Source organism: Metschnikowia bicuspidata (genome assembly GCF_001664035.1).
Source record: "Metschnikowia bicuspidata var. bicuspidata NRRL YB-4993 chromosome Unknown METBIscaffold_9, whole genome shotgun sequence".
Classification (NCBI taxonomy): domain Eukaryota; kingdom Fungi; phylum Ascomycota; class Pichiomycetes; order Serinales; family Metschnikowiaceae; genus Metschnikowia; species Metschnikowia bicuspidata.
In genome coordinates, this window is record NW_017387739.1 from 126,245 (window position 1) to 139,605 (window position 13,361).

A 13,361-nucleotide genomic window follows, 5' to 3' on the forward strand; every position below is an offset into this window, starting at 1 on the left:
AAAATAAGGGGGGGGGGGGGGGGGGAGGCCGCAAGTTGTCAAGACTCAAGCAATTTTGTTTGAAAAAAGAGCTGATGTCAGATAACATTTGTTTTGTTCGTGTTCATTGAAATCTACAGGATATAAATCTACCAAGGGAAAGTGAAAATAAGCAGGCAGGTGCGCAGGACTTCATTTATTCTGAAAACATCCAAAGAATGTTTATCCTCAGAACGCTCTTATTTTTGGAGCCCCGTCTTTGATGTATGCTAGAATCTACTGTATGGACTAAAAGTTGAAATGATTTTTACAATGAGCCTGTGTAAGTGCCCACTCTGTGTTAGCTTTCTGGACCTGACAACTTTAGCTCGTTCCAATCAGAATCCTAGAAACCTGCATACTCTTCACAGCAACGGGTGGTGTTTGGAATACAACGTCAATACCGGCTCAAAAAAGTAGATCGATCAAATTCAAATTTGCTGTTTCGGACCCAGACAGCTGTTCTATTTTCGGCGAATATCTTTCTGTTTATTGAACATCTGTGTCAACGCTTTCGGGACTAATGATGGAGATGCGAGATGAGATGGGTGCGAAAATCGAACCAAAAAAAAAAGCACAATCGGTACATTGCTTAATTCTATCCAAGTATACCAAAATCTGCCCGAATTTGATTAGAAAGACTCGGTTAAAATGGACACAGAAAAACATGTCGAGCTCTTGGTACTCGATGCCACGCCCTTGATCACACAATCCGCCTCTGCATTGCAGCAGTACGCCGTAAGACATTTCACGACACCCGGAGTAAAGGCAGAGTTAAGAGACGACAATGCCCGGAATCAGCTACTTCTTTGGGGTGACAAGCTTGAAGTGAGGCAGCCCAAACAGGTTTTTATCGATAAGGTGAGTGCGTTCGCAAAATTGACCGGCGACTATTCGGTGCTTTCGATGAACGATATCCATATTATTGCCTTGGCCTACGAGTTGGAGCATGAGAAGAACGGCGACGCCACGTTAAGAAAGTTCCCCGGAGAAAAGCTCGGGGGAGATGACGAAAAAGAGAAGTTGCACAAGCGCAAGCCCAGATTCCAGAAAAACGAAGCCGAGGATTCGAAACAAGATGCTGGAGAAGCGCAAGAAGATGTGGAGCAAGACGATGACGGATTTCAGGTCGTGACAAGAAAACACAGAAAGACCAGCTGGAAACAGCGAAGGAGACCTCAGAACAGCCATGTCGAAGCGAAAGCACCCGTGACCGAGCAAGTCAATCAGGCTGTCCAAAAGAGTGAACACAGCATCTCAGAACCTTCAGAAGAAAACAAGGACATAGAGTCTTCTAATGAGACACCTCAGCCCCAGGATTTTGACAATGTCGAAGCTGCCGACGAAACGGGAGACGGCGATAGTTCAGAGGAGGACGATGACGGAGACTGGATCACCCCCGGAAACCTCCAGGAAACGATTATGAAGGACAAAAACGAGACTGTGCGTGATGCGCCGATCGAGAAAGACGCTCAAATTGCAGTCGCCATCACCACGGGCGACTTTGCCTGCCAGAACGTGTCGATGCAAATTGGCTTGAAGCTCATGAACCATCTTTCGGGGAAACAGATCAAGAGCGTGAAGAACTTCATGTACCGGTGCCATGCATGCTTCAAAATGACGCCCATGCACAAGCTGGGCGAGAGAAAGCATTTCTGTCCCAAATGTGGCGGAGACACCATGATTAGGTGTGCGGTTTCGATCGACAATGTCACAGGCAAGATCACGCCGCATCTCAAGAAAAACTTCAAGTGGATCACTCGGGGCCAGGTGTACTCAATGGCTTCCCCGTTGAGTAAGAACACCCAGAAGAAGCAGGGAAACGGTGGGCACCAGCACAACAAGGAAAACAGACACAAGGATTTGCAGGAGCCTGTGATTCTACGGGAGGATCAGCGTGAGTACGCAGACGCCATCAAGGAAGACGCGTGGCGCCGTCGGAAAAGTGAGAAAATGCTCCAGGAGTTTGTGGGCGGAGGCAGTGCGGACAACATCATCTCGCCATTTGGTGCGTCCAACAGATCCAGTGGCGTCAGGGTCGGCAGGGGCCGGAATGCCAACGCGGCCAAGGGAAAGCGAAAGTAAGCCGACGAGATTCTGCATATCATATAGAAGGCCGAGAGGCCTGCGTGTACGGTATCTGTGAATACAGCTTGTGGCGACGTTGTGGAGGAGCAGGCGATTAGGAGACGGTGTTCCAGAAGCCAGGAATGAAATCTCGGAGGTGGCAGGAGCCATGTAGTGAGCGTGAAAGGGCTTGGGTTGATTGTGGAAGCATCTGATGTTTCCATGAGGCCGTTGGAGGGCGACGCAACTTTTCTTGTCAGACCCTACCAGTATTTTTCGTATGAATAGTTGATAGACGGCGGCATTCAGATGATTACGGTGCATGAATGCACGTCTACGTAGGGGGTATAATTTCAAGTAATGTTCCGAGGAACGCCATGGAAAGCGAATGGTGCAATTTTTCCCGATGAAGGGTCACTAGGAAGGTATTGTCTTCATTGATGGGCACGCACCGGGCAAGAGCCGAGGTCCAAGCCGCAAGAGAATAACAGAGTTGTGGGTGACTCAGTGCTGACTGTTGTAGCGAAGAATAATCAATGCTAAGAATGGGCAGGATAGTCACGCGAGTCATCAAGTTAATGACAGAAGCACTAGCGGAGGCCTCTGCTAATTTACTTTATTGGTATGAAGCCGCTGTTCCGACTGTATCACCCAAGCTGCATACGCGTAGAAGATTGTCGTATTCTTTACAGTCTTTCCGATCGCTGCCTGCCCCCTCATGCCCCCTCCTTCCAGCTCTTCGAGGGCACAATCATCACCCAGCAAATTTCCACACCTATACTATTGTAATTTCATAGTGTAGGTCCAGATGCACTGTACACTCCATACTTTAGTTTCGAAAGTACTATAATAGCTAAGGTCCGTATGCACCGTGATTCCAATACTTAATGTGCAGATGATATGTGATTCCAACGGTCAAGACGCAGATGTGCTTGCGTTGCCGAGCCAGTCCCGCCAACACCCAGCATGAACTGCCTGCCTCGATGCCTTCATGTTCATAAAAACCCAGGCCATCTCGTTCTTCTCTGATGTACTTCCAAGGTCGGTCGGTCTGGTCTCATTGCTTAGAGTCGCATGGAACGGCGAAACACACTCCATGGCACGTATTATTCTAGTTTCGCCCCAGGTCCTCCATACGCTTTCAAGTGTTTTGTGTAGACCCCGACATTGCTCATGGCCCGGTGATGTGCGGTCACTTGCCTCAGTCCACCAGCCTGGGGAACAGCGTCGAAGGGCCCATGCTTTTACCCTGAGCAAGAGGCGAAATAAAAAAAAACAAAAAAAAAAACAGAGACGTTCAATCCACACTGCCGAGCGGGCCAAGAAAAAAAGGCGCCCCACGGCGGGCCCTCTCTCTACATGTCCCCTACTGTTGTCTGATACCGTCTTTATTAGCTTATAAGCACCGCACCACCTACACCTACTAGGTGCACGATTGGCCACCGGCCCAGCGAGCGTTTTGGGACGCAGCCACAATATAGGCAGGCCCCGGAACCGCGGATCCTGACACACCGCCCGTGGGGCCGCCTGGCGGGAACGGGTGAAAAGACGTGAACAGTGGAAGGCCCGTGTCACGTGACCGGCCCCGGCTCGGCGGCCAAAAACGCCCCGCCCCAAGCGCCCCGCCCAGGGCCCTCTTTTACGTGCATGACTATCCAGCGGTCCAGACCCAGCGGAGACCCAGAGCCCAAATACTGGACTTGGACGGAGCCAGGCTAGAACAGGCAGCCGCAGCCCCAGGCCGGCCTGCACACGGCGCCGTGTGCAGGTGACAGGAGCGGTGCCAAACTAGCGATGTCTGGCGCCTGAGGGCTCCTCGTTCCTTCCAAAACGCCACATACCGGTTGCTCGTTCTCCACCCCCCGCCCCAGTGACCGCGGCAAAACCCCCACAACCGCCCCCGGCAACCCGATTAAGCCCCCTCGCGCGGAAAAAAATCGAAAATCCGCCGCCGGCCCGTGGATCCACGCCCCGGCGCTTATCCCCCCATGAGCTCCGCACAAGCAGCAGCGGCGGCCGCGTTTCTGGGCACAAAAGCGCCCGCGGCGCCCGCCGCACACAAGCGCCGCCCGCTGCTACGGCTCCGCACCAACCTCGGCTTGCTGCTGCCGAAAACGCCGACTCCGGGCGGCTCCGTGGGGCCAGAAACCCCCGGCAGCAGGACACAGGCGCTGCTCGGCGCGCCGTCGCCGCCCGAAAACAAGGCCAAAGGCGGCAGGGCCGCCGCGGGCACGAGCACAAACACGTCCCCCGCGTCGCCGCCGGCAGCCCAGAACGACGGCGCGTACACGCCCGGCTCGGGCGCCTCGCGCGCCACCAGGGGCCTGCGGGGCCTGTGGAGCCTGCGTGGCCCGCGCACGCCCATGGGCGCCGGCGAGGACCCCGGGGCGCTTGGCGGGGGCTACTTTGTGCTCCCGCGGTCGGCGTCCGTGTCCTTGCACGACGGCAACAGCGACACGCCGCGTGCGGCCCGGCTGGCCAGCACCAAGCCCCAGGACATGCTCGAGCAGGTGCGCCTGCTGATCAGCGCCAAGCTGAAGTCCGGCACGCAGAAGGACGCGGCGCGCAAGAGCCAGCTCGCGGTCAGCGAGTTCCGCCAGCGCGTGGATCTGCGCATGGTGCTCTCGCAGCCCGCGCCGCCGGGCCTGTGCCTGCGCGCCGGCGCGGACGAGGACGCGTCCCTGGCCTGCTCCAGCGGGCGCGGCTCTGAGAGCGGGCTCTTCTTCCACCCCGCAGCGGCCCACTCGCGCGTGTCGGTGGGATCGGCGGTCTCCGACGCCAGCGCCGACGCGCCGGACTCCAGGCTCTCGTGCCCCGACGCGCCGGACTCCAGGCTCTCGTGCCCCGACGGCGCCAGCTTGGCCGCGCTGCGCAAAACACCGCCCGCGCCGTCGCCCATCCCGATCCCGCTCTCGTCCCAGGGCGTGGACAGGGGCCTCGCTGCCGCGCCCGAGGGCTTGGCCAAGCTTCTGCTCGCGCCGGGCCCCGCCGCGTCCGCGAGCTCGGAGTCCGTGGGCGACCCGGGCCTCTTGCCCGCCAAGCCGGGGCGGAAGAAGCCGCCCTCCTCCCATGACTGCGAGTCCGTGCGTGATACCTCGGGCCTGGACATCGAGTACAGCGGGCTTGGGCTCGATGCCAGCGACTTCGACACCGACGACTCCGAGAGCGTCAAGTTCCCGCTCTTCCCGGGGCTCTCCTCCGAGAACCACCACCACCACCGCATAGGGCTCTTCTCGAAGAAGAAAACCAAGCGGGACAGGGGCGTGGTCTACGACCCCGAGCCGCCGCGAGACGACGCCAGCGAGCTCTCGTTGGCCCCCGCCCCAAGCCTGGGCAACAGCTTGGCCGTGGTGCATCAGCCGGTGAAGCTCCGCTCCACCATGCGGAAGAAAGACAAGCGGAAGGAGAGGAAAACCGCCTTCAACGAAGACAAGCCCTGGAAGAACCACGGCGACTTGGATGTCATCTCCGACTCGCAACGCAAGCGCTACGAGGGGTTGTGGGTGAGCAACAAGGGCCTCTACCTCGACCGCGTGGCTACCAAGTTGCTCGGCGTGGACTACGAGCGCCAAGAGGATTCCGAGCTCTCCAAGAGCATGCGGGAGTACAGCGAAATGGAGATCTCCGAACGCGCGGCCCAGCTCTCGGCGAGCCTCAACGTGGATTTCGACCTGACCGATGCCAGGGAGCTCCATGGCCTCGACTGCGTCTCGATGCTGAACCTCATACATGGCAGCGTGGTGAAGAAACTCTGGAGCAGAAGCAACCTCCCACGCGAGACTCTACAAGCCATCTGGGACCTCGTGGACTTCCGGAAAGACGGCACGCTCAACAAGGCAGAGTTTATCGTTGGAATGTGGCTTGTCGACCAGCGGCTCTACGGGCGCAAGCTACCGAAAGTCGTGAACAAGCTGGTCTGGTCGAGCTTGGGTGGTCTCGGCGTCAACGTTGTGATCAAAAAGAAGAGGCGGTAGGAAGCACGGCAGAGCGCTTCCCAAAATTTTGAAAGGACCACGTGCGTCCTTGGGCCATCACCAAGATGCTTCGAATCCGTTCAGGAATGGAGAGTATCCGAGTTTTCGGAAACAGAGTTCTACTTCCAGTCTCGGGGTTTCCTCGCGCAAGTCCGCTGAGACTGTATCCAAGCGCACCGATGCAGGAAATATGTCGCGACACGAACTTCGAGCTCTCAGTCGAATGAAGCTTGTTCCAATATGGGCAGCAACTACTCAGAAACTCGGCTTTTATTAATATTCCAGTTGGCGAGACCTAGAAGGGATTTATAGAACAGGGCTATACCTGAAACAAAAGAAGACATACTCATTAGACTTGTTTCAACCGGGTCATTCTCGTTACTCCCCCAGGTGACTTTCCTTTCATTGCTTGTCTCCAACCTTCTCGCTCGCTGTAACTTCCAGATCCTTTCTTATTTCCCATATTGCACTCAAAGGCCGTAACAAGAATTCAGACTGTAAATTTTTTCGACAGCATGTCGGGCCGGTCTATGAATTTGATGGATTTGCTATCGGGCGACTCGGATGTTCTCCAGCCGGAGCAGCCGTTCAGCAATTTCAGCAATGAGAATAGTCTCAACTCGCTTTACAGCGAAACTGCCCACACTCAGGAACTGCTTCAAAATACTGCCTATTCACACTCGGTATATTATCTCCCGACTGAAATGTCCCCTCTCCAGAAAGACATGTCCGAGGCAGTGGTCCACTTTTTCTCATCTGCCCTATTGACTGAACTTTTGCCGCAGAGAGACCGCTCAAATATTAACAGTCTCCTACTGGCTCCAGGCGATACAGTGAACCGAGGATATGGACTGGACTCCCATACACGAGAGAAAACTATTTCTCTTATATATAACCAGCTTTTGACCATCTGCATGCACCCCTCGCTAGTGGTCGACCATTTCATCTCGAAGGGCTTGTTGCTTCTGTCTACGAAATCCAGACTCTCCAGTCTCTCGGGGAAGATCATGCTTTTTGATCGAATGGTTGATCTCATTTCAGAAAAGTACGAGCTCCAGTCACCAGCTACAGACTACAACTTATTAGTGGTTGCGAAAAGCATCAAAGAGTTAGAATTGATTGAGGGATCCATTATCGGGAAAAAACTACGCTACCGCAATGTGAATAGTGGAAAATGTCTCTACGAAGAAAACTCCAAGCCCGCAAGACCCGAAAAGGACGAACTCCCCGACGATGAACAGACCACCGAATATAAGCACCGCCACCAACATTTTACTGCTCGACATGCGGGAAGTAGCAGAGCCCTTCCGAAAGAGTTTGTTCTTCATTTGATCACAAGCAACTATCTTTGCCTGTCTTTTACTTCCGATACATCGTATAATTTGATTGTATCGTTTGACTCTGATCTCGATGTGTCAAGCCCGGGAATCGAGTTATTGCGGTCGACTGCGAAGCCCGAGTCTGATGTAAACGGCTCAGCACAATCACAAATTCCAATACTCATTCCGACACCTGTGTTTTCCGTGGAACACCTCTCGAAAGTTGTCCCAAAGCCTGAGATCGAGTTGGGCAGTCTATCAACAGATACTGACTCACAATGGCGCTGTCACATCATCAGGTCCTTTGTTGCGAATAGGCACTTCATTTTCGAAGATTGCCCTGAAAATATTTATAGCATCAACTACGGAAAAACATTGGGTTCTTTGGATGACCTACTCTTCAGATGGCAGGAAAATGAACCCACTTCTGCCTACAAATGGTTGCTGAAGTACTCCAAAAAATTGGAAACAGAGACTTCCAGCTTAGAGCTCAAAGCGAGACTTGACAAGAATCATCTTTCGGCTCTCAACAATATCTTTGGTGGAAATTCAGATGCATGGGGCAGCAGCAGTCAATTGAAACTAGAGGATGCTGACATCAAAACGTACGATGGTTTCAAGAAACAAATGGCCCGTTTCTTAAATACACGGTTAGCTCAAACCGAAAAACTCAAAACCGAAGCAATTTTACGCATCATTCCTCAATTAAGAGAGCAAGAGACCCAAAGACAGAATGAAATCGATATTGATGAGGAGCACGTCGGGGAAAACTACAGGAAGCTCCGCAAGCTTAACGATGAAATGATTGCGGTGGACCGCAGATTCAATCGAGTCGAAAATGAAAATCAAAAATTGCAAGAGTCTGTGACAGAAGCCCAACAAATGCTTGAGCACTTACAGGATATTTTACAGAACAGAAGTGATGATGAAATCAACAAAGTTATGACCGAGCAAAAATCTTTGTTAGAGCAATTAGAAAAAGAAAAGTGCACCCTTTCGAGCGAGAGCCAAACGCTTGTGAATGAAATCGATGTTTGTCGTGAAGAGTACCAGGAAAAATCTACACTGGCAATTTTAGTTACCGAGAGGCTTCAAAAGTTGAAAGAGAAACATGCTCTGCATCGAAGCAAAGCCGAAGGCCCGGGAATGCTCATACTCCCTTCACTTTCTAGGAAAGATGAAATAGAAAATCATGAGCTTCATCTTCGGAGACTCACTGAAGAAAATGCTTTTATTAATGAGCTTTTCACTCTGCGATTCGACAAGTTGGTCAAGGAACGGAACTTGATGGTAGATACAACCGCACCAGTTTCTGGAAGCCGACAGACTCATCGCATAAGTAGAGCTCCTACTCCGCTATAGACCCGAAACACAAGAATGGTTAATGAATGAACCGTACGGGAATGTATTGCAATATAGGTATTTTGGCGTGGCTTATATTTGAAAAAGAAAATTAAGCATGACCGTCAAAGCAAATTGATAAACATTGGTGGATAAACTCAGTCAATACAAATGGTATTATTATTGTTTTGTATGATCATACTGGTTGGCCGCAGGAATGTCAACATTCATGAAGGCTTGATGGTGATTTTGTAACAGTTGTCAAAATGAATTGGGAATTTGATGCGATACAGTTCATAGATATAAGCCGTAGTCTTTGCTCTTGAGTTGTGCGAGGAAGATTTAAATTTTCGAAATTTTCGTAAAACGAAAAATGAGACCGAATCATTAGTCTTTTTGAAAAAGGGGTGTCGTCGGAAAAGTCACATATACTGCCATCTAATATGTTAATACAGAGAAGTATATGAACCCCTTTACTACAACTTATTTGGCATGGCCTATTCAACTGTTGGAAGTCGAAATAGAGCTATTAATATGAAGAATGCATATCGATTTTAAGTGAAATGAAGCATAATGACAGAGGTTATTCGTATGGTACTTTTAAGTTGAATTATAAATTAAATTATGCTCTCCAGATTTTTTTTTAAGCTGAATCAATACACGGCCAATGTACGTCAGCTCCTGTCATCACTTTATGACTGTGAGAGATTGCAAACTCTCTTGGACACTGCCAGACCCAAACTGAAATATTGACATAGTCTGCGAATCGTGACCCATCAGCAGATTCTTAGCGGTTCTCCTTAAAAACACATATACAGATTTGCCATTCAATCCTCACTTACCAAGCACTCCCACCAAGAAAAGACGTTGTCACCGTATGCAAACCGAAATTACCAAGTTTTTGACATCCCCTTACGGATTTATTGTTTCCGTCTAAAATTAGCTGGGAAGTCTACGTAACTATACAGGAACGGGAAGAAGTGCGGGGCCGCGGCCCGGTCATTTCATGGTGTTCATGTCCCAGACTAAAGCAAACGTGTATATATTGCTACAAATTATTGCGTTGAGCTCATCTGGCGAGTATATTCCAGACAATAAAAACATTGCACACGTATACAGAGCAGACTTTACAAAATGTCAGACACTCTCCTGGCGTATGTACTGCTGAAAGTATTTGGCGAGCCGTATCTCCCCACTGATTTCACCCAGCTCATATACGTTCTTGACTTGCACGCTCGTAAAATGACTACAGAAAGCTTGAACATTTTCACGGAAAAATACATCATGACAAAATGGGGCGCTATCCTGCTCATCAGAGATGCGGTGTTTGTGTGGTTTGTATGGCGTGTTTTCGTCATGTTTCTGGCGCCTTTGATCATGTACGGCCCATTGAAAACAGGGCGTAAGATTGTGCGGGGGCTCTATAAACGGGGCCTGACTGTGGTAATGTCGCTACCCCCGATCAGGAGAAAAGTTGATGCAGAATTGGCGAAGACACTTGCCTTGGTGGAGCTGGAGATCATCAAGAACGATGACGCACTTCTCCAGTTCCCGCAAATCCCAGAGCAAGGAATGTCGCCCGAATCGGTGCTTGAACAAATTTCGCAAACGCAAAGCAAACTAGGGCATAGCGACTGGCAGAATGGGCGTGTTTCCGGCGCCGTATACCATGGTGGAGACCAGTTGTTGACATTGCAGCTGAAAGCGTATGAACTGTATAGTGTAGCCAACCAGTTGCACCCGGACGTTTTCCCGGGGATTCGAAAAATGGAGGCGGAAGTGGTAGCCATGGTGTTGAGCATTTTCAATGGCCCAGATCTGGCGTGTGGCAGCTCCACCTCGGGGGGCACAGAATCTCTTTTACTTGCCGGCTTAGCAGCGCGTGAACATGGGAAGAAAGTCAAAGGAATCACCCGGCCCGAGGTTATTGCGCCTGTGACGGTCCACGCGGGTATCGAAAAAGCCTGTTACTACTTCGGTATGACGCTCCACAAGGTGGACGTGGACCCAGAGACTTTTCAGGTTGACTTAAGCAAAATGGGCAGATTGATCAATAGAAACACTGTGTTGCTTGTGGGCTCGGCACCCAACTACCCGCATGGAATAATCGACGATATCGAGGGGATCTCTAGATTGGCGGTCAGACACAATATCCCACTCCACGTGGACGCGTGCTTGGGGTCATTCATCGTGACTTTCTTGGAGCGGCTGCAAGTGCATGGCGATAAGCGGATTCCTCTCTTTGATTTCCGTGTGCCAGGCGTCACGTCGATCTCTTGTGACACCCATAAATACGGGTTTGCTCCGAAAGGCTCATCAGTGATTATGTACCGCGACGCCAAACTCCGGGAATGCCAGTACTACGTGCTGAGCGATTGGACTGGTGGAATGTATGGTCTGCCGACCTTGGCCGGCTCGCGTCCCGGGGCCTTGATGGCCGGGTGTTGGGCCACTTTGCTTGCCATGGGCGTGGAAGGGTACACACAGCTGTGCATGGAAATCGTCACCGTGATGAAGAAAGTAAGGAAGGCAATTGAAACCGAGCCGCTGCTAGTCAAGCACTTGCGGATTATTGGTGACCCGATTGCCTCGGTGGTGGCATTTCAAACACGGAACACGAGTAAGTTGAACATCTACCAAATCGGCGACGCCATGCTGAAACGTGGCTGGCACTTGGCGTCGTTGCAGAACCCAGCAGCCTTGCATTTTGCATTCACGCGGCTTTCTGTGCCTGTGGCCGATGCCATGATTGCAGACTTGATTGATATCGTGGAGTCGCAAGAAAGCGCAGATTCCTTGCCAAAAAGTGATACCGCTGCCCTCTATGGTGTTGCAGGCAATGTTTCGACGGCAGGCGTTGCCGAGAGAGTTATCGTAGGATTTCTCGATGCGTTGTACAAGCTTTAAAGCTGATAATCACTCGCGTTTCTGTATCAATATCAGGGCATAACCTACTGCAAAGTGGAGATGTAGATGGTCTACATACGACGAAGCAACTGAATCCGCTTCGTGTAGATCATTTATTTATGTCGGAGCCCTAAAAAAGGACAACATTCAGAGATTACACCCATGACCATGATGTCCATACTCTTCTTGATGAATGCAAATATTCCCTCTGTAGCAAACAAATATTTGCGTTCGCTGGGGTGATCGAAGCTCACAAGATCTGAGGATCTCCTTAAGTAGATGTGATTGATTCATGATCCACGCACCTTTGGCTAATATAAAGATTATGGCGCAAAGCAAATATACAAATAACCTTGGCAAAATGTGACTGAAGATCTGATTGAGACTGAACCCGAAGCTGAAATTGTCTTCCCAGAGTACTTTCTCTTTCCTATCAAGCCGAATAAAGGCGTTGTTTTTATACATTGCCATCGCTACCCCTGATAAAAGCTGCTGCCATTTTGCATCTTGAGCATGAAAAACGAGACATCACGAAACACTTAGTTTCTTTTTATATCTTCATGATATATATATACATTGTGATGTTTTACAAAACGCGGCTCGAAAGGACGCAGACATTTACACCTATATTTGCCTAAAACACAAGAACACACATTCAGGTCCGACTGGGATGTCAGCTTTCTTAAAAAAATTACTGCACTTGATCAAACTACTAGCATGCTAAAGGAGTTTAATCGGGTAGTTCAAACGATATAAGTTGATGAACAGTAAACGAAATAATTTCAGAGGTTATTCAAACCTATCTATAAGCAGCTTTCATGCGGTGTGATTTGTGTCATATAGTACAAAATAGTTGACAGTTAATCTATTCCGTCTGAGAAGAAACATATCTAATGTTTTGCACAAACATCCATATATATATATACATAGAAACACATCTTATTACAAGCCGCCAGAAAAGGTGAAAATATATAATATTACACAAGTCATCAGAAGACAGCATACATAAATAGTCCTCATGGTAATCTGGGTTGTCGAATCAATATGATAATTCTTGAGTGATGGATTTGGGTGGGGTTTGGTGTGGATGTGAATGGGTTCCTGGGATATGCGAGCAGGCGGTGGTGCGGTGAGCCAACCAAGCCTTTTCTAACATCATATTGCAGAGTGTCACTGGGGATGTAACTCTGCCACTATTTGTTTTGGTAGATTCATCTGGTTAGAAGGGCAAGACTATATAAATAATATATAGAAAACCTTTAAACAGCTCCACTAATGAAATAAATAAAGTAGCAGGCACTCAGAAGACCTTTATAAAGGCTTCTCTTAAATTTAAAGATACTAAAATAAGTTGGAAATAAAAAAATCATCAAAATGTCACAGAAGTATCAGGAGAGATTGTACACATCTTATCCGCTGGTGCATGCTTTATTATAAGATAAGCTACTGACTGACTGTTTGCTGGAAGCAGATAGGCTTGTAGATGATTCAGGCCTAATGCGTAGACCTATTCTATCTGTGGCATTCTTCTTTGTTGATCTTGCTTTTATTGTAGATTCATCAAGTGAGAAAATAGCTCCAGGTCCGTCTTGTCGGGAGAATTTAAGCACCTCCATTTTGTGACCTAGGGGAATTGTTGGGTTAGTTGGGATCTGCAGATATAACCAGTACCATATTTTTTTTTGGTAGATTCGTCTGATTAAAGGGGCAAAACTATATTTTTTTTTTTTTTTTT

The 13,361-nt window shown here is 49.7% G+C and overlaps 5 protein-coding genes across 5 annotated transcripts; 4 read left to right on the forward strand and 1 right to left on the reverse strand.

The window, feature by feature from the left end:
* The first annotated feature begins 404 nt into the window (after positions 1-404).
* HBR3 (rRNA-binding endoribonuclease) lies at positions 405-2,463 on the forward strand. Its single transcript, XM_018856391.1, has one exon. It carries the CDS (start codon positions 670-672, stop codon positions 2,101-2,103), a length of 1,434 nt encoding a protein of 477 aa, XP_018709380.1. The 5' UTR covers positions 405-669; the 3' UTR covers positions 2,104-2,463.
* A 3,002-nt stretch (positions 2,464-5,465) lies between these two features.
* Positions 5,466-6,059, forward strand: IRS4 (Irs4p; the record flags this gene model as incomplete). The annotated part of the gene is made up of 2 exons (XM_018858208.1): positions 5,466-5,629; positions 5,771-6,059. 2 exons carry the CDS (start codon positions 5,466-5,468, stop codon positions 6,057-6,059), a joined length of 453 nt encoding a protein of 150 aa, XP_018709381.1.
* Positions 6,060-6,742: 683 nt separating this feature from the next.
* Positions 6,743-8,740, forward strand: METBIDRAFT_19857 (uncharacterized protein; the record flags this gene model as incomplete). The annotated part of the gene is made up of 1 exon (XM_018854900.2): positions 6,743-8,740. A coding segment is annotated over one exon (1,998 nt), but the record flags the coding sequence as incomplete, so codon positions are not given.
* A 1,007-nt stretch (positions 8,741-9,747) lies between these two features.
* METBIDRAFT_226501 (sphinganine-1-phosphate aldolase) lies at positions 9,748-11,700 on the forward strand. Its single transcript, XM_018855180.1, has one exon. It carries the CDS (start codon positions 9,854-9,856, stop codon positions 11,624-11,626), a length of 1,773 nt encoding a protein of 590 aa, XP_018709383.1. The 5' UTR covers positions 9,748-9,853; the 3' UTR covers positions 11,627-11,700.
* On the reverse strand, positions 11,700-12,294 carry METBIDRAFT_226506 (uncharacterized protein). Its single transcript, XM_018855181.1, has one exon. The coding sequence runs from the start codon at positions 12,095-12,097 to the stop codon at positions 11,774-11,776; it is 324 nt and encodes a 107-aa protein (XP_018709384.1). The 5' UTR covers positions 12,098-12,294; the 3' UTR covers positions 11,700-11,773.
* Between the last annotated feature and the right edge of the window lie 1,067 nt (positions 12,295-13,361).